This window comes from Eurosta solidaginis, chromosome 3, assembly GCF_040869045.1.
Source record: "Eurosta solidaginis isolate ZX-2024a chromosome 3, ASM4086904v1, whole genome shotgun sequence".
NCBI lineage: Eukaryota > Metazoa > Arthropoda > Insecta > Diptera > Tephritidae > Eurosta > Eurosta solidaginis.
The window spans coordinates 221,791,808-221,819,576 of record NC_090321.1 but is presented as its reverse complement, the minus strand read 5'-3'; the positions used below and the strand labels follow the sequence as shown (position 1 = coordinate 221,819,576).

General features: G+C 35.8%; 1 protein-coding gene across 5 annotated transcripts; it reads left to right on the top strand.

The window, feature by feature from the left end:
• Nucleotides 1-27,769, top strand: exu (exuperantia). 5 transcript variants are annotated; one of them, XR_010951253.1, is made up of 8 exons: nucleotides 7,298-7,455; nucleotides 7,609-7,721; nucleotides 8,067-8,310; nucleotides 17,898-18,050; nucleotides 18,124-19,054; nucleotides 19,138-19,456; nucleotides 24,863-25,211; nucleotides 26,694-27,769. XR_010951253.1 is itself a non-coding variant. In XM_067775267.1 (6 exons), the coding sequence occupies exons 3-6, from the start codon at nucleotides 8,131-8,133 to the stop codon at nucleotides 19,395-19,397; spliced, it is 1,524 nt and encodes a 507-aa protein (XP_067631368.1). In that variant the 5' UTR covers nucleotides 2-160; nucleotides 7,609-7,721; nucleotides 8,067-8,130; the 3' UTR covers nucleotides 19,398-21,685. The 5 variants fall into 5 exon arrangements, 3 of the variants coding, with proteins under 3 accessions (XP_067631369.1, XP_067631368.1, XP_067631366.1); XR_010951254.1 differs by lacking the exon at nucleotides 24,863-25,211; XM_067775267.1 differs by lacking the exons at nucleotides 7,298-7,455; nucleotides 24,863-25,211; nucleotides 26,694-27,769 and adding an exon at nucleotides 2-160 and having other exon boundaries at nucleotides 19,138-21,685.

Here is a 27,769-nt window from a genome sequence, read left to right as displayed (position 1 = left end):
CAGTTGAAAAAGTAAGATGCGCAGCCGTTAATAAAATAGGTGGAAGAAAATAAATTGTCCAACTCATTAAAAAGCTTATTAAAGTGATCTTCATTTATTAATATCATTTTTGTGGTTCTTAAAAGAGTTTCAAAAATAATATAGTTGCCAACGGAGACAGGTGCGTAGCTGCAATTGCAATTATATGTATGTGAATATACACGTAAATGAAATGATTTTTTAGTAAGCTAATGTAGCGTATATTTTCTGTTTATGAGGGCGTAACAAAGTTCACAAGTTCATATGCTGATCTTCAATTATCATCTCGCCAAATTTTTTTATGAAAAGGAAATACCTGCTTACATAGAAAAGGGTTAGATCATAGACTTGTCACAATGGAGCAGGCAGCTGTTGAAGCGATACTTTTCCCTATTAATAGGCACGATCATGTGAAGTATAGGTATCAGAATGCAAAGAAACCAGCGACCTCAGCAGGGTTGAACCATAAAGCAAGTTGGTTAGTTCCACATTCCAATCCAAAATATGTTCATGTTCAGACTATTGATTATAAGGGTACTAAATTTTTCATAAACTCTTCACTGTTTACAATATTAAATAACGGCATCTGAGATGATTAGGTTTGTTGTTGTTGTTGTTGTAGCGATAAGGTTACTCCCCGAAGGCTTTGGGGAGTGTTATCGATGTGATGGTCCTTTTCCGGATACAGATCCGGTACGCACCGGTAACACAGCACCATTAAGGTGCTAGCCCGACCATATCGGGAACGATTTATATGGCCACATTAAACCTTCAGGCCATCCCTCCCTCCCCACCCCAAGCTCCTAATGGAGCCAGAGCCCGTCGGTTAGTGAAACAGGATTCGCCGCGGATAGGTGAGGTTGACAATTGGGTTTGGAGAAGCTATATATTGCGCTGGCAACCTGAAGGGTTGCGCTACACAGCCCCTTGAATCTGGTATTTTAGTCGCCTCTTACGACAGGCATACCTACCGCGGGTATATTCTGACCCCCTAATCCGCTGGGGAGATGATTAGGTTTCTTAATGTATGTATGTATGTATGTATTTATTTGAAAATTTGTTCCTAGCACAACAATTTTGACAAATTATTTAACAGTGCTAGTCATGAATAGCATGAGCTATAAAAATTGAACATTTATAATAATAAATTAGATTAATCAAATTAAATTAAATATAGCGGACAATAGTGAAATATTTATGTATGTAAATGTAAATCTTAAAACTAAAGAAAAGTAGTTAATAAATATTAAAAGACAGCAGTAGTGATGATAACCTTTGGCTGGTTATAGATTGAATAGTATTTAACAAATAAAGCAAGAAGACACAGAGAAAGGAAAAGGACTTAGAAATGAACATTTTAACAACAACAATTTGAGATCCAGTTTAAGAGTCGTTAAAAAATGATGTTAGCTCTTTTCTGAAGTGCAGAGCATTACTTAAGAGTCGAAGACTAGCAGGTAGCGAGTTCCAAAGACGTATTGCAGTAACAAAGAATTGGCGCTCAGAGGTTAGCGAGCGGTATCTGATGTGCTTAAGAAGAAGCACCGATCTTGATGATTGCAGAAAAATAAGCTTACGATATAGATAGTCAGGTTCCTTCGTGTGTATCAATTTATGGAGGAAGGACAGTGCTTTGACTTTTAAAAGATTTTCGAAAGAAATGTTTAGCAACCTTTCAGCATGTTGAGATACGTGGTCAAATCTTTTCAACCCATAAACATATCTAGCAATGTTGTTGTAAACAACAATTAGTTTGTTCTTGCACAGATAGTCACAGTTTGAGTAAATCACACAACCATGTAGTAGCGTAGGTATTAAGTACGCTTTAGCCTGAAGTGGTCTTATGTGCAAAGGCGTGAAATACTGTGTTAACCATAGTGTACGAAGCATTCCATACACTTTCCCAACCGTTCTAAAAATATGGTCTTTCCATGTCAATGTTTTGTTAAAAATTACACCTAAGTTTTTCGCCGTAATACCTTTTGCATAGTAACTGAAGTGAAAAGCGTACTCTAACGACTGAGTCAGGCAATATAGACGTCGGAGGTACTAGCTTTTGAATAAATAGTGAAATTACAATAAGCAATAATAAACTGAGGCAGAAACTGATACGCCATTCTTATTGTACTGATACTGAGTGATGTACAAGTCAATTCTAGATTAAAGTTTGCCAAAATAACAACAGATGAAGTTATTAATATTCTGAAAGAGTTCAAATATAAAATAGGCGGCAGAAAACTTATATCTGATGGAGTACTTAAAGATTGTATATCGTATACAGGATATTTCTACGCACAAATAATCAATAACAGCCTAGAAGAGGGTCTTGTACCAGAAAAGTGGAAAACGTCAACGGTGATACCAGTGGAAAAAGTTAAAAAGACAGTAAAACCTGAAGAACTTAGACCCATAAACACCCTGCCTAGTGATTGTAAAATACTTGAAGCTTATGTTAAGAACCAGTTAACGAAATACCTTGAAGATAATAATATACTAGCCCACCAGCAGTCAGGCTTTAGAAAGAAACATTCATGTGAGACAGCTCTTAATTTGGTGATACATGACTGGAAAGAAGAGTTAAATAAAAAAAAAGTGGTTGTTTCAGTCTTCCTAGACCTCAAACGAGCTTTTGAAACAGTGGATAGGGAGATCTTAATCAAAAAAATGGAACGTATTGGTATAACTGGTATAGAACTTGACTGGTTTCGCAGCTATTTGAAGCAGAGGAGACAGAAAACGGTTATAAATACCGTGATGTCTGATGAATTGGAAGTACCCATAGGGTTACCACAAGGCTCAGTTTTGGCACCGATACTGTTCTTAATTTATATTAATGATATAGTTAACGCTATTGAAGGTTGTGAAATCAAACTATTCGCTGATGATGCATTAATAATGATTAGTGAGAATAATATTAATTCTGCACTTTCTAAAATACAACATGAACTGAATAACCTGTATAAATGGTTGTGCGGAAATAGACTGAAACTTAATATAAATAAAACGAAATTTATGATAATAACAAGGAGGAACGTTAATGAGGATATAATTGGTTTAAAAATAAATGATGAAAGCATACAAAAAGTTGACAGTATAAAATATTTGGGAATTATAATTGATAACAAACTCAAGTTTGAAGAACATATAAACTACACAGTCCAGAAAGTTGCGAAAAAAATTGGGGTTATGCAGAGAACATCCAAATATATTCAAAAAAAGTACAAAATAATTATATATAAGTCCATTATAGAACCGCACTTTGTAAACTGCCCATCTATTCTATTCATTGTGTCAGACAAAGAAATAGATAAACTTCAAAAGATGCAAAACAGATGTATGAGATTTATTCTTAAAAAACCTAGAGATACTCGTACGGCTGATATGCTGAGAAGTTTGAACTGGTTAAGTGTAAAGCAAAAGATTTTTTTTCACGCTATGAAGTTTATATTTAATATTAAAAGTGAAAATGTACCTGAATATCTAAGTAAAAACGTAGTATTAGTTAAGCAAACACATAACATTAATACAAGGAATAAACACAATTTCAAACTGCCTTTATTCAGAACTGAAATAGATCAGCAAAATATTTTTTATAAAGGTCTAAAAAGTTTCAATGAACTGCCTATAGATATAAAAAGTTGTAATGAAATCGGGGCTTTTAAAACAAAACTTTATGAATATTGTAAAACCTTAGCAATAAGATAGTAAATTGTAATATAATTTAATTTATGAATTAGGCTTTTTTGCCGTAATAAATAAATGAAATGAAATGAAATGAAATGAAATATATACTCCCAGATCCGGTACATAGCACCATTAAGGTACCAAGCCAACCCACTCGGGAACAATTTGATATGACCACGTTCAACCATTTTGGCCATCCAACCTCCATTCGTGAGGAAGTTAGGTCGCCAGGGCCTCGCATGCTAGATAAACGGGATTTATTTATTCGACACGAAAATACAAAATGGATCATGTCATCATAGGAGAGATCAGTTCATATATCAGGGCAGTCTGAAGAAAAGAAGGAGGCTACAGATTCCATCCCCCAGCGGGTTAGGGGTTAGAATATACCCGCGGTAGGAATGCCTGTCGTAAGAGGCGACTAACATACCGGATTGAAGGGGTTTGTGTAGTGCAGCCCTTTCAGGTTGCCAGCGCAATACATAGCTTCTCCGAACCCAATTGTCAATAGTACCTATCCGTGGCGAATCCTGTTTCATTAACATCCGAGGCTCTGGCGACCCCGAACTCGTCATGGATCTAGGGGCTGGGACGGCGTTATGGCCTAGAAGGTCGTTCCCGATATATTGTTGTTGTTGTAGCTATAAGGTTGCTCCCCGAAGGCTTTGGGGAGTGTCATCGATGTGATGGTCCTTTGCCGGATACAAATCCGGTACGCTCCGGTACCATGGCACCATTAAGGTGCTAGCCCGCCATCTCGGGAACGATTTATGTGGCCACATTAAACCTTCAGGCCATTCCCTCCCTCCCTCCCTACCCCCAAAGCTTGGGGTCGCCAGAGCCTCGTCTGTTAGTGAAACAGGATTCGCCGCGGATAGGTGAGGTTGACAATTGGGTTTGGAGAAGCTATATATTGCGCTGGCAACCTGAAGGGTTGCGCTACACAGCCCCTTGAATATGGTACTTTAGTCGCCTCTTACGACAGGCATACCTACCGCGGGTATATTCTGATCCCCTAACCCGCTGGGGGTCGTTCCCGAGATGGTCAGGCTTGGTGCCGGAACGTACCGGATCTGCATCCGGCAAAGGACCATCAACTCGATAACACTCCCCAAGGCCTTCGGGTAGTGTCCTTATCGCTTCAACAACAACAACTACAGATTCCATGCTCAATATCTGGTACAGCTGATCCGAAGCCCAACTTAACCAACAAACGCACCATTTTCCTCGTAGTAACGATTTTCTCTGCCGGTAGCATGGACATTTAAAGTGGTGTTATTAAATCGGTCCCGGGATAATTGGACCGGATCTACATATGTATGTACATATATCCTACAAAGGACCATAAGCAACACTCCAAAAAACAAACGAGGAATACCTCTATCACTTCCAGAACATCAACAACTACACCAAATTCCTTACGGAAGGATGCGGTGAACGGATGAACTGTGGCCAAATCACATCGGTCCGGAGAAGCATACCAAAGCCTTCGTTTTGTTTTCCCGTTATTCGACAACCTATTGGAGGAATTTGTATTTGTATTTATTAGGCAATTCATCCCAGCACAACAATTTGGCAAACATTATTTTACAGTGCTAGTCGGTAAAAGGCATAAAATAGGAACAATTTAAACTTGAAACTTAAAGCTAATGACTATGGCTAAGAAAAGGTTACAATAAATAATATATTTAATAAATAGTAAATAAATAAATAAACGAATGATAGAGTACCTTTGCTTAGAAGAAATCAGTATTTTAATTGTCTAGGTTATTATAGAAACTTGTTAATTCTTTATTGAAGAGCAGAGCATTGCTTATAAGCCTAAGTCTAGAAGGGAGCGAGTTCCAAAGACGTATGGAAGTAATGAAGAACTGGCGATCAGATATTAGCATACGATGTCTGAAGTGGGTAAGGGGAACAGATCTAGACGACTGGAGAAAATGTAGCCTCCGATACAGATAGTCAGGTTCCTTCATATATATTAATTTATGTAGCGTAGTGTGCGTTTAAGTTTTATAAGGTTATCGAAAGAAATGTTTAGCAACCTGTAAGCATGATGAGAGACGTGGTCAAGTCTTTTCAACCCATAGACGTATCTAGCAATGTTGTTATAAACAACATTAAGTTTCCTATTACATACATAGTCACAATTGGAGTAAACCTCACAACCATAAAGGAGCGTAGGTATTAAGTACGCTTTTGCTATTAGCAGACGAATATGTAACGGAGTAAAATATTGTGTAAGCCAGAGTGTACGAAGCATCCCATACACTTTCCCCACTGTGCGGAAGATGTGATCTTTCCATGTCAAGGTTTTGTTAAAAACTACACCTAGATTTTTTGCCGTGTCAACGTATTCTATAATAGTGTTGTCTAAAATTAAATTTTCCATTCCACTTTTATCTAGTGACCTTCTATGAATGACTATACATTTCGACTTCTTAGGGTTAAGACATAAGCCGTTCATAGAAGCCCACGTACCAATTTGACACAAATCGTAATTTAAGTTATTAATACATGAACTGGTACGATCACTAGGACAGCACATATACAATTGTACGTCGTCAGCATTAATGTGAATAATCCAATACTTGAGAACACAAGGCAAATCGTTTATATACAAAACAAATAACAGGGGACCAAGGATTGAGCCTTGTGGGACTCCTCTTAAAACACTGACGAAGTCAGACTTTCTGCTACCAACACTTACTGCCTGAGTTCGGTCGGCCAAATACGATCTGATTAGGGCTGTTGCACAGTTGGAGAAATTAAATAGATTGTCCAGCTTATTGCAGAGAACGGTGTGGTCGACCGAGTCAAACGCTTTTGAATGGTCGAGAAGAGTCAGGAAAGCAGTAAAATTTTTGTCAACTTGTTCTCGAATATCCTCTATCACCGATAGGAGCGCCGTTTTACAGCTACGATTTGACCTGACTGGGAATCTGTGAGAAGGTTATTATTCTGCACATAAGTATTTATCTGGCAGTGCAAAATTCATTCGACGACCTTGGAAAGGAAAGGCAGAATACCTATAGGTATATACTCCTTGTTTTGCTTGGGGATTGGGATTACCTTAGCAACTTTCCAACATTTGGGAAATTTCATCTGGGGGAAAAGCTTATGGATCGACTGCTGGACGGAAGAATGTTCTATGTTGTTGTTCTTGTGGTTGTTGTTGTTGTTGGTGTTGTTGCTGTAGCGATGAGGATACTCCCCGAAGGCCATGGGGTGTGATCGATGTTGATTGTCCTTTGCGGAATGCAGATCTGGTAACAATCACCTTCAAAACACTAGCCCGAACATCTCGGGAACGATTTAGTATGACCACATGAAACCTGCAAGAATGTTCTATCTCAATCATTGATTAATGTTTTTAATATCAACTTATGCCAGTGGTTGGTGTTATGAAAATGTCTTTATGTAACAGCCTAATATAAACAAATATATGTATGTGTAATTCTACAGGGAATTTTACCGTATTTATTTTATGCGCTTGCTCAATTTGTCAGGTCTTGCACTGCTGTTTTTTGTGCTTGTCCTTTGTATACACGATTGTCAACTTGTTTCTTTTTTTCTCACCCGTACTCTGTGCAAACGAGTTGTAAAGAAGAGATCACACACAAAGCCTCCCAAATGCACGAACGCTTCCAGCAGTTTAATTGATATGTGAAATTCATAGAGTGCGGTCGCTTATAGTCATTTTTTCGAAGTGTTTATTTAATTTTTTTTTAGCATATAACAACAAGATTGAAGGTAATAATGATGGACACGGACAGAGAGATAGACGGGCTACTTAACTTTGGAGTTTTCCCATATAAAATTGTTTTGCATTTCTGTTCGAAAACTTTTAAGTTTTCAACAAAAAATTACTTGCTAAAGTTAGGTCTGATTTCTATATATTCACAGGATTAATTGTCTTTTTTGAGGCGCTCGCATCAAAATTTAAAAAAATTTCAATTCAGTTCGTTCAGAAAAGTTCGTTTCGTTAGCAGAGAAAAGGAGTTTTTGAGCTGCTTCAGGTAAGGATTAAAAATTTTGTTTCTACATCATTAATATATAAAAGCTATTAAAAGGAAATTAGCAACGTTTTAAAAAGTAGCGAAATTTATTTAAAATCAATTTTCAGACATTATAGATATTTTAAAAATTTAAGTGGTCTATAATTTTTTTTTACTTAAAGTTATTACAAGCTACATTGGTTTTAAAATTAACGGTCATCTGTTACTGCGCGGCTGATTTTGATATTTTAAGATTGTTTTTTTTTTTTTTTTTTTATTCTACAAAAGCTAAAAATTTCGAATTTCCTTAATAAATTGTATTCTGCATGCTAAAATGTATTGACAAAAAAAATGTTTTACTTTCAGCGCATTTAACTAGTCAAATCAGTCCGATTTTGCTTGGATTATTTTAATTGGGAATTTTCACAAAATGGTCGCTTCAACAAATGGTGTTGTCAATTCTTCGTCATCTGCAGCAGCAGCAGGTACCGCTAATGGCGTTATCTCCAATGGTGCAATTAACGTAGCTGCAAACAAAACTTTGCCTGAAGGCAAATATACTGTAGTGGGCATCGATATTGATACAACCGGACGTCGGCTCATCGATGAAGTGAGTACAAACTTAACTATTGTCTTATTATCACTGGCCTATGTGTGCTTCTGTGGCAGCCACTTCAACCTTACTATTATCTTCGTATTAGAGATGGGCGTAAGATTTGGAGTACACACCGCCCGCACTGTGTGCCCAGAATTGCATAGTTTAATTGCTCAACATAAAATCAATTAATTAGGGAATCTAAATTGAAAGAAGTAAATACATAGTTCAATTCATGGCTTAAATTTCCATGTCGGAATGAGCGGGATCGAAATCAATTTGTCGTTAGTATAATATGAAAAACATCGATTCAAAAAAAATTTTTTTTCGAAATACTTATTATTTTTTTATATATAGCTATAAATCTCCGGCTTAGTGGGGGATCATCCCACTTCTACTGCCGGTCCGGAAACGATGTATAAAAATTTGTTTCAAAAATTAGATATCATGAATTTGTTTCAAAGGTATTATTACTTAGCTGTTCTTCAGACGAATTAAAAAAAAATCTTTATTCAAAAACGACCTGAGATTGATCTTCAACAAAATTAAAATAGAACGTTAAAATTAAAATTTGAAAAATGCTTTATCTCAGAGTTCGGTTGAATAACGCCCCCAATTGCATTAAAAAATGTATTTTTCGAGTAGTAGCACGATTTTTCATAATTTGCTATGCTTCATACAAATTCTGAAAAATTTAATTTTTTTTGTGGAAGCAAATCTGAAACAACTTTCGGGAAAAAAGTTGTCAAAAATGATTGTGAATATTAGGAGATCTAAATTTGCACTACGCGGCCACCGTGGTGTGATGGTAACGTGCTCCGCCTACCACACCGTATGCCCTGGGTTCAAACCCCGGGAAAAGCAACATCAAAATTTTAGAAATAAGGTTTTTCAATTAGAAGAAAATTTTTCTAAGCGGGGTCGCCCCTCGGCAGTGTCTGGCAAGGGCTCCGAGTGTATTTCTGCCATGAAAAGCTCTCGGTGAAAACTCATCTGCCTTGCAGATGCCGTTCGGAGTCGGCATAAAACATGTAGGTCCCGTCCGGCCAATTTGTAGGGAAAATCAAGAGGAGCAAGACGCAAATTGGAAGAGAAGCTCGGCCTTAGATCTCTTCGGAGGTTATCGCGCCTTACATTTATTTATTTTTTTATAAATTTGCACTACGTCAAACTAAAAAGAATTGCACTACGAAATTGCAAACTCAAAAAGTTTCGAAATTAGCAAATTGAGGGTTTTAAAAACCTCGATTTACTAAGTTTCGAAAATGTTTTCGAAATTGAAATATTCTTAAAACTTCTCAAATATTAAACTTTCGTAGCCGTTTGTGAAATTGGAGGATCGACGGTTTTTGAAAAATTTCCCCCCTATTCATAAACAATAAAAAAGTTCTATAGAGCCTTTCAAAATGTCATTTCCCTACAAATTTCGAATTAGCTTATAAACCTATTTTATTTTTTGTGAATAAAATGCAAAAATTTTCAAAAATTTTCGAAAACGGTCTTCGAATTTGGAAGACTAAAGATAATTCAGAACTCGAATTTTTCGAAGTTTCAAGAATGAAGATGTTAAAAAAAATTTTCAAATTTTAAAGGTTTTTGAAAGCGTTCTCGAATTGGTTTACTTATGTATGCAGTTCACATTATACAACTCAAGTTTTTTTCTAAATAAGGAAAAAAGGAAAAGAAGAAAATAACTCCAAAAATTTGCAAATCACCTTCGCTGCTATTTTTGCTCGTAGGAATATGTTCTACCATTTTTTTGTTTTGAAATACCTAAAGAACTCAACTTTTTTAAAAATAATTTTCAAAAATTATACTAAATTAAATAACATTTTTTTTTTATCTTGTTTAAAGTTTTAAATGTTTGCTTATCATATTTAATATATTTTTACATAAAACTGATCGCATAATTTTGTTTTCTTTCATACAAATACAACAATGTCTTAATGCGCAAAACTGCAATACCAAAAATATTAAAATTCTTGCTGCTTCCGTCTTGATTCTTCTAATCCGTTTTACTGTTATATGGTCATGTACCTGTATGCGCATTGTTTTTGCATTTATAACAGAATTTTCTCTATAATGGAATAGTTTGACTTTCTTGTGTTGGCTTTTGTTATGTTTATGCTCACGAATGCATTTATTGTTAGTTAAACCTTTGCTGTAGCATAATTAGAATGTTTCTTGGGAAGTCATTGCCCTTGGATTTGTTTTGTGTTTGATTCGTTGCGCCAATGGGCAGTATTCATACTTATTATTTTTTTTTGCATTTCCACCTTTTTTATTTATCTACAGTATTTGCGTTTAAATTAAAGAAAGCTTCAGTTTAATCTAATTTATTAAAAAACCCTGTGTAACAATTTTAAAATTAATATCAAGCAGATAAAAACTAACAAACTATGTATGGGCTTAACATATTAAGAATAGAATTTTATGTTTTTAAGAAAATTAACAAACAAATGACGTAATTAATAAAACCAAAAGGTCATTCCGCCAGAAAAGACACCACGGATGAAAAACTGGAAAGAACGGTCTTTTTTTTTATTTATTCCAAAGCAACTTATACCACCCGCACAAAATAAAATGAGCTTATATTTTTTCTTTGTGAAATATACAAGTCAAAAATTAGATGTTAGTTTTTTATTTTGTTGTTGTTGTAGTAATAAAGACACTCCCGGAAGGCCTTGGGGAGTTTTATCGACCTTGATGGTCCTTTGCCGGATGAAGATCCGGTAACAACATCATTAATGTACTAGCCCAACCATCTCGGGAATGATTTAGTATGACCAGATGAAACCTTCAAGACCATACCGCCATACCATCCACGAGGAGCTTAGGGTGGCCAGATCCTCGGTTGTTAAAGAAACAGGCTTCGCCGCGGGTAGGGGGGTTTTACAATTGGGTTGGAGAAGCTATATTTTGCGCTAGCAACCCTTGAAAGAGTTGCGCTTCTATCTTTTCGTTCGCAGTGCAATGCCCTCCGTTGTTACTTTATGACCCAAGTAACTAACTTGCTTCTTGAACAGAGAAAACTTTTTGGGCTAAGTTTCAGACCAGCACCAGCTATTCTTTGGAAAACCTCCTCCAAGTTCTTCAGTTGTTCTTCGAAGTTCTTTCCCAATACGATGATGTCGTCTAGGTACACTAAGTATGTTTTCCAATGTAGTCGTTTCAGTACCTGATGCATAAGTCTTTCAAAAGTAGTCTGGTGCATTACATAGTCCAAAAGGCATCACTGTAAATTGCCAAAGACCATCACAGACACTGAAGCCTGTTTGTCTTCCTCCTTCACTTCCACTTGCCAGTAGCCGCTTTTCAAGTCCAGTGTGGAAAACCATTTCGTACCAGATAGCGAGTCCAGAGTGTCGTCAATTCTTGGCAATGGGTAGCTATCCTTTTTCGTAACGTCATTCAACTTACGGTAGTCCACCTCATTTTTCCATCCTTCTTTACAAGAACTACCGGTGATTTCCATGGACTAGCTGATGGTTCGATGACGCCGCTGTCGCTAATTTCTTGTATGATTTAACTCACAACTTCCCGCTTCGCCAGTGGAACACTACGTGGAGCTTGACGGATCGGCCTCGCATCTCCAGTGTCAATTTGATGTTTCACAACGTTGGTGCGGCCTGGTTTCGAGTCATCTTGGTCAATTATTTTCTCGTACTTTAGGAGCAGTTGTTTTGCCTTACTCTGATAGCCTTCCTCTAGCCCCTCCGTCCATGCCGTGATGTCATTTGAAAGATCAGTATTACTAGATGAAACGCGTTCTTGGAGCTGTTCACAATTAATAACTACTTCAGCCTCTTCGCATCTTCCCAATATAGCTCATTTGGTCAGTTTGAGTGGTGACTTGAACTCATTGAGTACTCTTACCGGAATACGTCCGTCTTGTTTTGTCATAGCCAGGGTTTTTCCTATAAGTACGTTCGGTGTTGATTTATTTGCTGCTTCGACAACCCACAATTTGTTTGTCCCACAATCTCCATCAACCTTTGCCAAGATGACTGCTTCTGATTTTGGTGGTATTTGCTGACTCTCTTCCACGAGCACTAGCACGAGCTGTAGTCTCTCTCGTAGCCGAAATTAAGGGCTTAATTCTGTATTGCGAACGATAACTCAGACGAACGATTCGCCTCCAAACGATTTCGTCTAGCAATGGTATTCTCTATCATTTTCGTACGGCCTTTACGTTTCTTACTTTATTTCAAACAGGAAGGTGAAAGCAAGTATCAAATGATATGTTGCCATGTTGTTGTTGTTGTTGTTGTAGCGATTAGTTACTCCCCGAAGGTTTTGGGGAGTGTTATCGATGTGATGGTCCTTTGTCGGATACAGATCCGATACGCTCCGGTAACACAGCACCATCAAGGTGCTGGCCCGACCATCTCGGGAACGATTTATATGGTCACATTAAACCTTCAGGCCATCCCCCCTCCCCACCCCCAAGTTCCATGAGGAGCTTGGGGTCGCCAGAGCCTCGTCTGTTAGTGAAACGGGATTCGCCGCTCGAAGGTGAGGTTGACAATTGGGTTGAAGAAGCTATATATTGCTACACAACCCCTTGAATCCCGATATGTTGCCATCGTTTACAATAGTGCAAACACACTACCTATTCGTCTCTGAGGCGAAAGGAACATTCGTTTCGTAATAGAGAATGAGGCCCTAAGTGGCACGTCCATGTTCTTATATCGCATCGTCTTGCTTTGCATGACGATCTTGATGCCTTGGTCGATTAAGAAGTACACTCCAATTATGATTTAATCAACAATCTCTGCCACTATAAAATTGTGTACCACCGTGACGTTCCCAATTGTGACTTCACATGCTACTTCTCCTAGAACCGTGGTGTCTTCTCCAGTGGCTGTACGCTATCTTGCTCCATGCAATGGTCTTATCTTCTTGTTGACTAAATTCGCTCGAATGATGGAAATTGATGCACCCGTATCTACAGTCAGTAAACGTTCCTTTCCATCCACATGTCCTCCGACAGTAAGATTATTTGACCTTCTTCCAATTTGCGAGATAGAGATTATAGGGTATTCAATTGAGGGAGCCAGCTGTCGCCCCTTGCGGCTGACTCGATTTAGTTTAACGATTGAGTGGACTTGGAGATTTGCTCATCTCCTTCAGCACTGCGTTTACGGCCACCCATATTATTGGAACTGTTAGGACCGGTGCTGCAAGTGCAATGTGCCCTGGCTTTCCACACTTAAAGCATTTGACGGCACCATCGTTTTTCTGCTGCGTTCCTTTTAATGCTTCCAAAATTGTGTCTACCCAGTCTGGCCTTTCCACTTCCACGCGATGAGCTTTGTATGCGGGCTTACTCAAAAGTGATGCTGTTTCCTGTGTCAGTGCATGGGATACCGTTTCAGCAAATGTTAGTTTTGGATTCGCATATGTAGCTCGTTTCGTTTCAACATCCCGTATGCCATTTATAAAACTCTGAATCTTTACCCTTTCAGTGTATTCCACAGGTGCGTCCGCATTTGCAAGATGAGCTAATCTTTCAATGGCTGAAGCAAACTCTTGCAAAGTCTCGTTAGATTTTTGTTAGCGGTTTTGCAATTCTATTTGGTAGATTTGTTTCCTGTGTTCGCTTCCGTAACGTCGTTCTACAGCAGCCATCAATGCTTCATAGTTGTTCCGCTCTCCTTTGGGCTGCTGGCCCCTTCAATGCTACGAATAGAACTGCAACTTTATCTTCAGCATTCCAGTTGTTCACTGTTGCGGTCTTCTCAACCTGAAGCTTAAACACCTGGAAAGGAACAGAATCGTCAAAGGATGGGTGTTTTTACCTTTGGACTACTCGCTGAAACTGCTAGGCTATTTAGTTGCAACTCCTCTCAATGTTTCAATCTCGGCATCAATTTTTGTATCTTGCGCCTCCAACTTCGAGGAAATACGTCCTTCTTGCTCTTCCAGTTGAGCAGAGATCTGCGATGATATCTGTGCTGAAATTTGCGCCGAAATTTCGGATATTCGTGCCTCTTGTGCTTCAATCTTCGATGTTATACAGTCCTCCTGCGATTCCAGCTGAGATAACATTTGCGACGACATTTCTGAAATGCGTGCCTCCTGTGCTTCCATCTTGGATGTTATACGTGTCTCCTCATCGTCCACATTAATTCCTTCCGACTCCATAGCGTCTCGTAGCCGTGCTTGAAGTTCGATCTTATTGCCGGTTGTATTCAATCCACGGTTCTCCAACTCCTTTTTAAGTTGCTGGATCCTTAATTCACTTAACTTCGCCATGTCCAAGTTGTATTCGAAATCTTCAGAATTTATTCAACAATTCCTCTTCTGACACCAATTGTAACGAATTTACTGAAATTCCGCTTATTTGCAACCTTCTACTAACGTTCGTATCGGTAAACTGTTCAATAAATAACTCCAATATTCAATAATGCAAAATGGTCTTTATTAGACTACTTTGAAAATACTTCACAACAACACTTATACTTCGGAACTGATAGCGTGCTTAAATCAAACTGATTGCTGTTTACTCAGCTTTCGCTCCTTTTATAGTCTCTGCTGTCTCGTTCGCATACTTCTAGGCGTTTCTTCTTCTAGAATTTACTACTTGTTTACCAGCTATAACTTACCAGCTATAAAGTACAGATGCACGTTTATAGCCTCTCATTTGCGCGTGTATATGTGAGTAATACTTCCACCGATGATTGCATACCTTTGTGAGTATCTTAGATATATGCATGTGTTTGTTCGTATCTCCGCTGCTTGTATGTACATATGTGTAGACATAATGATTGATTTGTTTATGTACATACAAGTGACTGCTTAGTATCGGCTTAGAGATGATAGTATCCCTTAGTGTTGCTAATATTCGTCACAATATAGATCCTTGTTTTTGATAGGGTTTCTCAGTTTGGTCGTTAAACAAACTTCTGGCAACACTACGGACTCATTCAGTCTATGTGAGGTCCTCATAGACCGCTCAGTTCAACCTAACCTAGTATGTTCAGCCACACAATAGATTATTTACCAAATTCATCATAAAATGAAAAAAATTGTTCTAATTGTGAAGTTCAGTACTTAACGGGTATTTGTAAACTGATTGCCTCCTATTTCTACTACTAATATTCTTCGCAAAATTGCAAAGAAACAACACGGTTAACGGATGTCTATTCGACTTGGGAGCAAAATGGCTGCGATTGTCGAACAATTTGTCGGCCGAGCAAACCTCTTGTGATTAAATCATGCGTCTTCATCTCACGCATTCGAAAATTTTTTTGAGTGTTCGACTTTTGAAATTTGTATATTCAATTATTATATTTTATTTTGATTGAAGAAACGGAAAAGAATTAAACCTACTGGCTGATGTTATAGCTGTTTCGACTGCCAAAAATCTCTTTAGATAAATTTGTATTTTAAATTAGAAACTAAAACCCTGATAAAGTTAACATAGCCATAATGCCTCAATCATAACCATATTTTTACTTATCCATATCTATTCTGCCCTCCTAGTAAAGATTGTGGTTATCTGGACTTTTTTTTCATTGTTAGATTATTGATATGGCGGGTCCATTATCAGAATAATATTCCCTTCCAATACACCAAAAGCCATCTCATGTTTATGCTGTTAATTCTCATGATTCCTTATACAATAGCATTGCCAGCACAATTCAAACATAAAGTATTACGTTTTTGTTAACGTTTTTAACGTTAACGAAAGCTTTTCGTTTCGGTTAAAAACGACATACAATTTATCTTGATAATTTCTTTATCGATAATATTTCGAAGTGTTTCAACGGAAACGGTGGACATTTTTTAATAAACGATTAGCTTAACGTTAAGGTGCATCCCTGATATATATATATATATATGTATTAACCTTGTGGTGCACACTTATCTATTATACTTAGGTTATATTGCTACAGGTACTAGTCGTCACACTCCTCACTAATCTAGGGCGATGATCTTACTTACTTAATTGGCGCTTAACCGTCTAAACGGTTATGACTGTCCAACAAGGCACGCCAGTCGCTCCTTCGCGCCGCCAACCGGCGCCAATTGGTCACGCCAAGGGAGTTTAAATCGTTTTCCACCTGGTCCTTCCAACGGAGTGGGGGCCGCCCTTTGCCTCTGCTTCCATAGGCGGGTTCCGATAGAAACACTTTCTTGGCCGGAGCATCATCTTTCATTCGCATAACATGGCCTAGCCAGCGCAGCCGCTGCTTTTTAAGTCGCTGGACTATGTTGATGTCTGCGTACAGCTCGCACAGCTCATCATTAAATCTTCTTCGGTACTCGCCATCGCCAACGCGTAGAGGTCCATAAATCTTTCGAAGAACTATTCTCTCGAACACTCCCAAAGCCGCTTCATCTGCTGTTGTCATGGTCCATGCTTCTGCCCCATATAGCAGGACGGGTACGATAAGTGACTTGTAGAGTATGATTTTCGTTCGCCGAGAGAGGACTTGCCTACCTAGTCCAAAGTAGCATTTATTGGCAAGATTGATTCTTCGCTGGATTTCAGTGCTGATGTTGTTGGTAGTGTTGATGCTGGTTCTCAAATAAACGAAGTCTTACTATTTCGAAATTATGGCTGCCAACAGTAGCGTGGGTGCCAAGGCGCGTATGCGCTGACTCTTTGCTCGATGGCAGCAGGTACTTTGTTTTGTCCTCATTCACCATCAAACCCATCTTTACCGCTTCTTTTTCCAGTTTGGAGTAAGCAGAACTAACAGCGCGGGTGTTTAGGCCGATGATATCAATGTCATCAGCATATGCCAGTAATTGCGTCCAGCGCTTTTATTTAATTGTCTGATCAACGGCCTATATAGATGAGTGTGACGACTAGTACCTATGACCTACCTAATTATTTTCTAGCTTTTAGTATTATTATGCATGTAAATATTGTTTTCAATAAAACCGTTTAACTTAAAATTTTTTTTTTAATTATTTTATTTTAAATTTTTTAGTCTTTATTTAATTATCCATTATTTCTCATTCTATTTAGTTCATTTAGTGACTCATTATTACAAGGACTCTTTCCTGACAACTTGTTACAATTTAAGTCCTCAATACATAATCATTCCAAAGACTCTGGCCTCGTATGCTTGTCCCTCCTCGAACTCCAAAATATATTGATGTGACTTCTGACTGTATGTAATATTTGTTCCAAATATGAGCCAAATCGGACATCATAGGTCGCTTTCTATTCATGTATGTATTATGTGTTCCAAATATGGACCACATAGGACCACGAATACGAAAATTTAGAATATCTGGATTTTTGCGCCACCTAGCGGCGTTTTTTTCACAGGCCGTTTTCGATTCATGTTCACGTTTTCATTCAAATCGGACCACAAATACAAAATTCTCGATTCTTGCACCACCTAGCGGCGATTTTTTTCTTATTGCGTTTTCATCGGGCTTTGAACTATATTCCAAGTTTCAAGCTTGTAGCTTAGCGAGAAGTTACATAAATTTCAATTACAAAATTCGTTCACAACGGCCGTGTAGTCAAGCTAAATAAAACCGTTTAAATCCTAGCAGCGCTGTACACTCCATGCAAGCCAACCTTTGCTTGCTTTCTATTTTACATATATTTAATCGCACTTTACTTCCCGTCACAGATCGTTCAGTTGGCTGCCTATACGCCAATAGATCATTTTGAACAATACATTATGCCATACATGAATTTGAATCCTGCCGCTCGCCAACGTCATCAAGTACGTGTTATTTCAATTGGATTCTATCGTATGTTGAAATCAATGCAAACCTATAAGGTGAATATATTAAACAAAAAACAATAAATTTTGGTTTTATATATAATGCATTTTTCTTTTATTTTACCCACAGATTATCAAGTCCAAATCGGAAATCGCTGCCTTGAAAGATTTTCTTGATTGGCTGGAAGCGCTTAAAGCCAAAGATGCAGCATCGCAAGGTGTTATTCTAGTCTATCATGAGGAACGTAAATTCATTCCATATATGATTTTGGAATCGCTTAAAAAATATAACCTGCTAGACAGGTTTCTTAATACAGTCAAATCATTTGCAAATGGTCTCAATTTAGCTAAAGCCAATGTCAATGAATCACTACAACATTATACATTGCGTAAACTCGCTAAAGTATTGAGTGCCACTCCAAAAACAAACGAGGTTAACAATAATACAGCTAATGGTGAAACAAATAGCAACAGTAATGCAAATAACAATGCAACCAGCGACGGACAGAGTCCACAAAAAAATAAAAATGCTTCAACACAAGAACGTGAGTTGTTCGACGGCAATGCTAGTGTACGTGCCAAATTAGCATATGAAGTAGCACTGCAGTTGAGCAACCAATCACAACAAGATAATAAGGTACCACCAGTACCCATCGATTCACCAGCTGCATTAGATAGTTTACTTAGCGCTCTAAAGCCGTATGCGCAACCGATCGAATGTGATTTGAATGAACTACAAACACAAAATGAGAATTTGGAGCGTCAAAATTCGTTCCGTCCAGTATTTTTGAATTATTTCAAAACAACATTATATCATCGTGTGCGTGCTGTTAAATTTCGCATTATACTTGCCGAACAAGGTTATGATTTACAGACCTTGAATGCTGTATGGAGTGAAAAACAAAAGGATGGTTTAGTTGAAGTATTGCAAGTTATGGAGGAATTAAAACCAGAGGATAAGACGGAGTTGGCCGATTTATTTGACAGTTACTTCGATCCAGCAAAAACGACTATTAAGCCGATTGTTAAGAATAACAATCGTCGCCGTAATAGGCGCGGAGGTGTGTAAATATGAAACATAGTAAATTCAATCCTATAACGAAATTTGACGGAATTAAAAAAATATCTATTTTCGCTTTTCTAGTACGCAACACGAAGAACGACGGCAGCAATAGTGCTCGTCCAGGTAGCGGCGAGCATGGTGCAGGCGGTGATAAGCAAATCGCATCCGGTGGCCAGCTGCCCGATTCCACAACAAAATCGCCATCTCCGCAAAATGGTGACATCGGCAAGCCACAACGTGGTAAGCGTAATCCACGCTCACGCAATAACTCCTTGAAAACACAGCTACAAAGCCCTGTTGCAGCAACAAACAACACAACAATGGCAACGGCAGCCAATTAAGGCCAAATAATGTTTTCATGCAAGAATTTTGTTGGAACGGACAGCACCTGTCATAAAAAGTAAAAAAAAAAATTTATTATAAAATCGTTACGTTTTTCTACGTTGTTAATTTAGAACAGTTGGCGCCGAAGGTGCTTATTTTGGTATATAGAATGTAATAGAATTTGAATTTTTTCTACACCTGATGTATGTACGGACTGAATTATATTTTAGAACGTACATATGTACATAAACATTTAACACTATGATAATTACAATACAATTCTACACCGAATGTGTGTACGGACTGAATTATATTTTAGAACGTACATATGTACACAAACATTTAACAGTTTGATAATTACAATAATTATAATTGTAGCTGAGCGTGCGATACATACGAAATTTTTATTTTTGAAAATACTAGTAATTACGCATTTATTTATATTAAAGGAACACAATTGACGTGAATTGTAGTCGAAAGTCAGCTAATATCTTGGTTAGATGTTCAAATCGTATTTCTAACACAAGTTCAGTTTTATTTCGAAGTAGATAGAGTAAGTGGTAAAAACTATATGCGTATACGAATAAAACGGCTTTCAAAACGATGCACATAATGAAAAATCTCAGAAATTCAGATATAAATATTTATTGGTTTAAACTTCGATTCATTCACCAATTGGATTTCTATAACAGCGTATAAAACAATAACAATATAACCTCATATTATTTATTACAAATACACCATGCCTGTTAAGTGGGCATACACAATATCGCAAAACAAAAAAAAAAAAAAACTTCTGAGTAGGTTTCAAATAGTTCTGGAGTTACTCAAAAGGAGAAAAAAAGTTCTGGCTTTTTAGATAGAAAAAAACGTCTTAGAAATTTGTGTATGCCACCTTCACGCAGCATACAAAGTGTCGAAATCGATTAAAAAAAACTGTCCTGAGTAGCGTTTCAATAGTTCTGGACTTCCTGAAAAGGAGAAAAAAATTTCTGCAAATTTACGCCCAATATTCACTACTCACATATTCACTATACACAGGAACTCCAGAACTTTTTAAAAGCTACTCAGAACACCAAATTTTTTTTTGATTTTGAACCTTTTTTAAAAAATTTGACTTGGAAAAATGTGAATATGCGCGTAAATGTTTTTCTCCTTTTCAGGAACTCCAGAACTTTTTAAAAGCTACTCAGAACACCAAATTTTTTTGATTTTAAACACTTTAAAAAATTTGACTTTTGGAAAATGTGAATAGTAAATTTGCAGAATTATTTTCTCCTTTTCAGGAACTCCAGAACTTTTTAAAAGCTACTCAGAACACCAATTTTTTTTTTTTTTTTTTTTTTTTGAAACATTTTTTTTTAAATTTGACTTTTGAAAAATGTGAATATTGGGCGTAAATGTGCGGAACTTTTTTCCCCTTTTCAGGAACTCCATAACTATTGAAAAGCTACTCAGAACAGTTTTTTTTTTATCGATTTTCGACACTTTGTATGCTGCGTGAAGTTGGCATACACAAATTTCAAAAACGTTTTTTTTCTATCTAAAAAGCCAGAACTTTTTTCTCCTTTTCAGGAACTCCAGAACTATTTGAAACCTACTCAGAACAGTTTTTGTTTTTTGCTTTGCGATATTGTGTATGCCAACTTCACAGGTATAAATACACCAATTTCACACAAAAGCTTAATTAATTGGTTTACGTGAAATTGGTGTTGCCGCTTAACCTTATAAAATATTATATACTTTGCAGTAAATTTGAACACTTTTAATACAGTCTACAATTATCTTAAGCATTCTAAATTGTTCGCCAGCAAACGAAAAGTTTTACCGACAATCGAATTTGTGGAAATTGGTGGATATTGGTAGCATTTGAATTTCGGCTAATTTGTGGAGTTCTGAATTGTTAAAAAAATATTTCATTGAATTATTAATCAAGAGTTTCTTGATTTCAATACTAACTCTTGCCACCACGTATTCCACATTTAAAGCCTTGAATCATAATTTATAGTAGTTTTACTTGAGCTTGTAAGTAAAAATTTAAGCATTTGTGTTAGTGCAACTCTGGTTTTTGACGACGTCTTAACAATCAATTGCAAACTTACATAAATGTTGAAAAGAAATATGCGACAGCCTTGCTTATTTTGCACAAATTTGAATTTTCTAAAGGTGCCTCTGTAAATATATTGTTTTATTATTCTTAATTTGCTATATTATTTATGTATTTATATTATTTTGAAATCTTTGTAAAAACCAAACAAAACTACACACAAGAAATATACAAACAACAATATGATTGAGTAGAAAATTTGTATTTATATTAATTACAATGTATTAACAGTAAAATATTTCACACAAAAAAGCAAATGCACACAAATGCACGCTGAATTAAAATGTATTTAGAAATCATGAGGAAAATCATACTATACATTAACCTGGGTCGATTTGTCTGGACGAAAGTTAACCGATATCGCGCCATCGATTTTTCGATAGGATTTGGGCTCAGGAAAAAATTGTTCCACTAAGCATACCCAAAAAAATAATTTTTGAGCCTGCGAAAAAATGGCGAAAGGGTCAATTTCCCAAAACCCAAAAAATATTTTTTTTTTTTCAAAAAACTGTTACCGCCAACGTTTTTACAACAGTTTTTTGAAAAAAAAATTTTTTTTTGGGTTTTGGGGAGTGTTTTGGTCTAAAAACTGAGCCTTTCGCCATTTTTTTTTTCACAGGCTCGAAAATTATTTTTTTGGGTATGCGTAGTGGAACTTTTTTCCCTGAGCCCAAATCCTATCGAAAAATCGATTGCGCGATATCGGTTAATAAATCGACCAGTCTACTATACATATCTTGGCCATTAGTTCGAAAACCACTTATCTCAAAAGAGTCAGTTCTTTTTTAAAACGTTCTACATCAGATTTTTTTTTTTTTAAAAAGGTGCTATCTCAGAGATCGATTGAAGAAATCCCTATCTTTTAATGTGCTTTCCAAAACACCCTAGCGCAGCTGAAAATAAATTCAGCCCTATTCTGCATTTCGACTTGGATTGGAATTTTTTCGATTTGGCAATTTTGGTATTCTGTGTTCCAATCTCTTTCGATCCAACTTCGAATCGTTCGATTTTTTGTATTCTGCATTTCGATCGTAGTTCCGTTTTTCTAAGTTGCAAATTAGTTGGCGGAAAAATATTTTCTTTTTATTTTTTTATTAATTTATAACAGAATTTTAACAAAAATGTAAGTAAAACTTGTTAAAAAACGTAGAAGGCTTGATGATGATTGTTTTTTATATGTTTCCAGGTCAAAAACAACATGTCGATGTCGAAGTCCTTGGACGTATTTGCCCCGCAAAAGTATCTAACACATACTTGAAAGCATCCTTGTTAAGTCGAGAGTTTTTTTTTGAACCTAAATAAGAGAACAAGTCTTTAAACTTTACCACTTTTAAGTTCAATTTCTTACAATTCGTCACTCACCTCAAATGGATTACACAAATGTCGCAATATTTGCCTTTCCATTCTCGTCTGGCCATTTTCGTATGCGTTGCTTTCCAACTCCACAAATATGCCGCGGCTATTGATTCCATTATAATAGCTATAATTTGTGTCTGTTCATTGGGTCCAGTTATATGCCAAAGCAAGCTGCCGGCGTAGAGGAAGGTGAAGCGAAAACGTAAACAATCCTTGCGGAAGGAATAAGTAAACCCTTATAAAGTATTTTAGGCCAGTGCAATGAAATTAGCATCCTTAAAATTCAGAAAATGTCAACTATATTCGTGCAGGAATCCGTTTTAACAAAACTTGGTGGCCACGGCAGGGAATTGGCCAAAAGAACGACAAAAACACACTTACAATTATGAAAGCACTTCACTCAAAAAAATATAACACTGCGGCAATATATTCTATTGCTTTTTTTTTGTACAAAATGGCGTGGATAATAAAATATAAACGTTTTTCAGTGTTTTTAACAAATTTGCTTTAATTTATTCTGTTCCAATGTTCACACATTCCGTACCAACAGATGATTTCGAAAATTCATTTGCTCTTCCTCTTCTCTTTACGATTCCGTCGTAATGCAGAATACCAAACTTCGATTAAAGCGGAGCGGAGAACGGGAACGTAATCGAAATGCAGAATAGGGGTGATTGTATTTAAGATTAGCGCTTCAGTGAAAAATATTCTTGTGTAGGGTTTTTAGCACAATTCGAAAGAAATTTCTTTCGCATTTGAATATAAAAGAATGTAATATGACAGCTTTCGAATCGAATTATATTGCGTCGTGTTACATTTTAGTGTTTCTACAAATTGAAGGGACGAGACTTCCGAGGGCATTTCCGAAGCATCTGATTTCGTGGGACTTGAAGCCTGGACCCTCGGATTTTAAGATTTTATCTTTCGATTTTTTCTATCAAAATTCACACCCAAGTGGCCCAACAAACATCAAAAAAACATGATGATTTCATAGCTCTCAAGTTTATATTTAACAATATTTTCTTATTACTCTCCAACCTTTGAGAATTTTTAATTCTCATATTGATGTCGAACGTCATTCAGTATTTCAATCTTATATCGATTTCACACAGAGCCTTAATGAAATATTTAGTCAAGTTTTCTACATTAAAGCCCTAATTGAATTCGATCCACCATACAAAATACAAATTTTTAATTATCCCATTATTGCTTTATTGAATGCCTAATCGAGTCAAAAATCCAGTCGACTTTGCTTGGTGCTTCGATTTATATTGTCAATGTAACAAATGACAATCAAAAATAAATTATTTTCAATAATTTACGAAAAATATAAAAACCCGAAAAAATTCAAAATTTAATTTTCGCTGCATTTGCTGCAAAAGATATGGCTTTTTCGAAAATAGGCACATATTTGGTTAGGTGCAACGTCTATGTGTAGTCGGCCATGCATTTTATTGTAAATGTATTTATAGTTAAGAAGGAAACGGCTGCTTTCCATTTTAACTACCTTTTGTTAAAACGAGCTATTTTTGTTGGGGCTGCTGACAGATGTTCGCTTAATGAAGCAAAAGGTCCTGTATAAAAAGAGAAACTTAATTATTTCATTAAATAAAATTGTGCTTCGATTAAGTTTCTGTGTGAGCTCAATTAGAAAGTTACATTTGGCTACAAATTGAGAACTAATTTTTTTTTTGAAATGCATGAAAATGCGTCTACCACCGCGGAGGCAGGCCCTAGGTTCAAGTGCAAAGTAAGTGTAACCCACAAATCATGTTCGTACCAGGTCTTAAAAAAATATTGTTCAAAACTGCAAAAGTGGTCCCTAAAAAGATGGCGCTAAAACATCATAAAGTGCATAGCAAATCAAGTGTGTCTTAAGCGATTTAGGCAATTTTTTTGTCTGGGGTTGCATCTTTTTTTGCGTTGATAGCCTTGTTTACAATTTATGTAGTAATGCAGTATTTTTTAACTTCACACATCTTTGCTCATTTAACTAAACGCATCTTATGATCTTTACAGCTCTATTTCAAGCACTCAAACGCCATTTAATCGTGAGGGTTTTCAAAATGCTTAGAAGCAAATATTAAACCGAGCCAGTTCCATTGAAATTCTTGCAAACAAAATTTTAGTGAAAAAAAAATTTATTTGTGTATTTTGAAACTAAACAAAATTTGAAGGTCAAACCAATAAGTAATCGAGATTTGGAATGCAGCAGCAATTATATAAACAATAATTTGTGCAGCAATTTTATTAGAAAAAAAATAATAATGTCATCAATGATTTGCCACGACAGAATGCAAACAAAAACTTGAATTTAAAACAGCCGTAGTGTATATATACCATGCCTGTTAAATAATGATTACTAATGGTAAAGATTAGCCGTTCCATTGATTATTTTCTTTGAACGTCATTTAATGATTACTTGCCATTATTTTCTATTTTTAATGATTACTTTTCAATTAATTAAAAATATAATAAAAAAAAATCATGATTTTTTACGATTATAGAAAAAAATAAAAAATAATCAAAAGTAATCAAAAAAGCCTTTATTTTTGGTTTTTTTTTTTTTTTGATTACTTTTGATTTTTTTTCCGCTTTGTTGAGAGAACAATTTTTGTTTGTTGCATGCACGGAATAAAGTCTACGTGCAGTTTCTTTCACCGCACTTCGTGTTTTCCAAATGTCCATGCTAGTACATGAATCACCCAGATAGCTATACAGCTCATTTTGTACCAAATTTTTCAGTCCACCTTTTGTTGGAGAACATTGCCCCACACTGGCGATGATATGAAACCAATATTACTAAAATAAAGCGAACAATATGATAAACTTTGATTACAAAACAATCAGTGCATAGCCATAAAGTAATCCAAAATAGTGGATATATTAATTTTGTATACAAAACAAAATTGGCTTGACTTAAAGCCCAAATTAAAGCTCCTTAACCCTAACGCCATAGTCGTAACCATACCCATATCCATATCCATCTCCAATGTGATCGATTAATGGTGCCTTAACCTAAAAATCGTGAAAATTTCATAAAAATTAAGAAAACGCTAAAAATTACAAACATATTCCACAAAAAATAAATCTCTTAGACATAACGTATCCAAAACAATGAATAAAATCTACAAAAAGTTATTAAATTCACCAACTCAAATATTTTTAAGTTGTGGATATGGCGAGAAACCAAAAACCAATTGGTTGGCTATGCTATGGTTATGGCTTTAGCGGTATGGTATGGCACCATTAATCGATTACATTGATTTCCATAAGGTAGGTTCGATCAGCTGTTTTATCTGGTTATGGTTTTATGGTTATAATTCACCATTAATTACATCTTAAGGATGAACCATAGAGGATCGTTATTATTTTATAAAATGAGTGTAGCAAATTATGCACGTGTATATACTTACCGGAGAATATGTTTAAATCAACGCTCATATACCATTCGCCCTATATGTTGCATGTATATATGTATTTGCCTGGATAAGCGGTTACGATTTAATATTGCATCCTAAAATGTACTTGTATGTAGTAATTATCCCGTGCACCAACAAACGAGAATTTTTCTTTCAACAAAGCAGAAAAATAATAAAAAAAAAAAATCGAAAATATCAAAAATAATCAAAAGTAGTCAAAAACGCCTTTTTTGATTACTTTTGATTATTTTTAATCTTATTTTTTTTACTTTTTTCAATAATCGGAAAAAATCATGATGTTTTTCTTGATTTTTTTCTAATGGTAATAAATTAGTAATTGCTTTTTACGGAAAACAATTGAAATAATCATTGGCCATTAAAATAGGCATCTAATTAATTGATTACTAATGCTAATTCAAATTTAACAGGTCTGATATATACATATATAGCAAGATATCTATATGCATAAATACATACGTTTTTGATACACCTACAAAAGCAACGCGCGATCATAACGAAGTCAAATAGTGGCGCAGAGCCACATTCGCCATAAAACAAGCCAAAGCTCAGAGACGACTAATTCCAACGTAATTTCCAACAAACAAGAATGGGTCTCCACGCATATGACTGCCAGCATAACAGCAATTAAAACACCAGCCATGTTGGTAGATTGAGCTGAAAATTTTCGTTTTTTAGTTTATAAATGACAAAAATTTGAGGATCTATAGGATATTATTGTTAAAATCAGAAATTGTGTTATTTAATATTACAAAGGACAATACTTGGTAGTGGCATACACATAATACAAGTGCATACAGTATTAGATACATATGTGCGTACATAATTATAATTAGCTTGAACACTTTCAATATTGTTCTCTATAATCAAGGAATCCCTAAAATGATTCTTATGAATTAATTAATATTTTACGAATCAGAACATGCTAAAGATATAGAATCACTTAAGTGACAGATTCTTGTTCATTTTTAATTTTTTAATTTTAATATCTTGTTCTATAAACGAAAAATGAAAAAACAACACAACAAAAGCAATATAATAATTTGCTACAATTTAAAAGCAATAGCAACAAAAACTATAAAAAAATATATATATACAACAGAAATATGAGAGCGTGTTAAAAAATTGTCCTAACTTCAAAAGCTGACTTAACTCACTAACCACATATGCGATAAGCTACATACATATGTACATGCATATAATAAAATAGCATATAATTAAACACATACCCACCTCGCGTTTGCTCATTTTTGTTCTCGTATTTTGCATTGAAACGCATAAAACAGCAAATACAATTCGTTTCGCAATACATTCAATCACATATGTGCGCACATAAATAACTCATAACTGTCTATCAGAGTATAATATATTAATAATCGTAAATTTTTTATTTGTATTGTTTCTCGTTTTAAAAAAAAATTTGCTGATAATCTGTTGTCACTAATTGTACTTGATTTGAAATAAAAATTCAAAAATCATTTTTAAA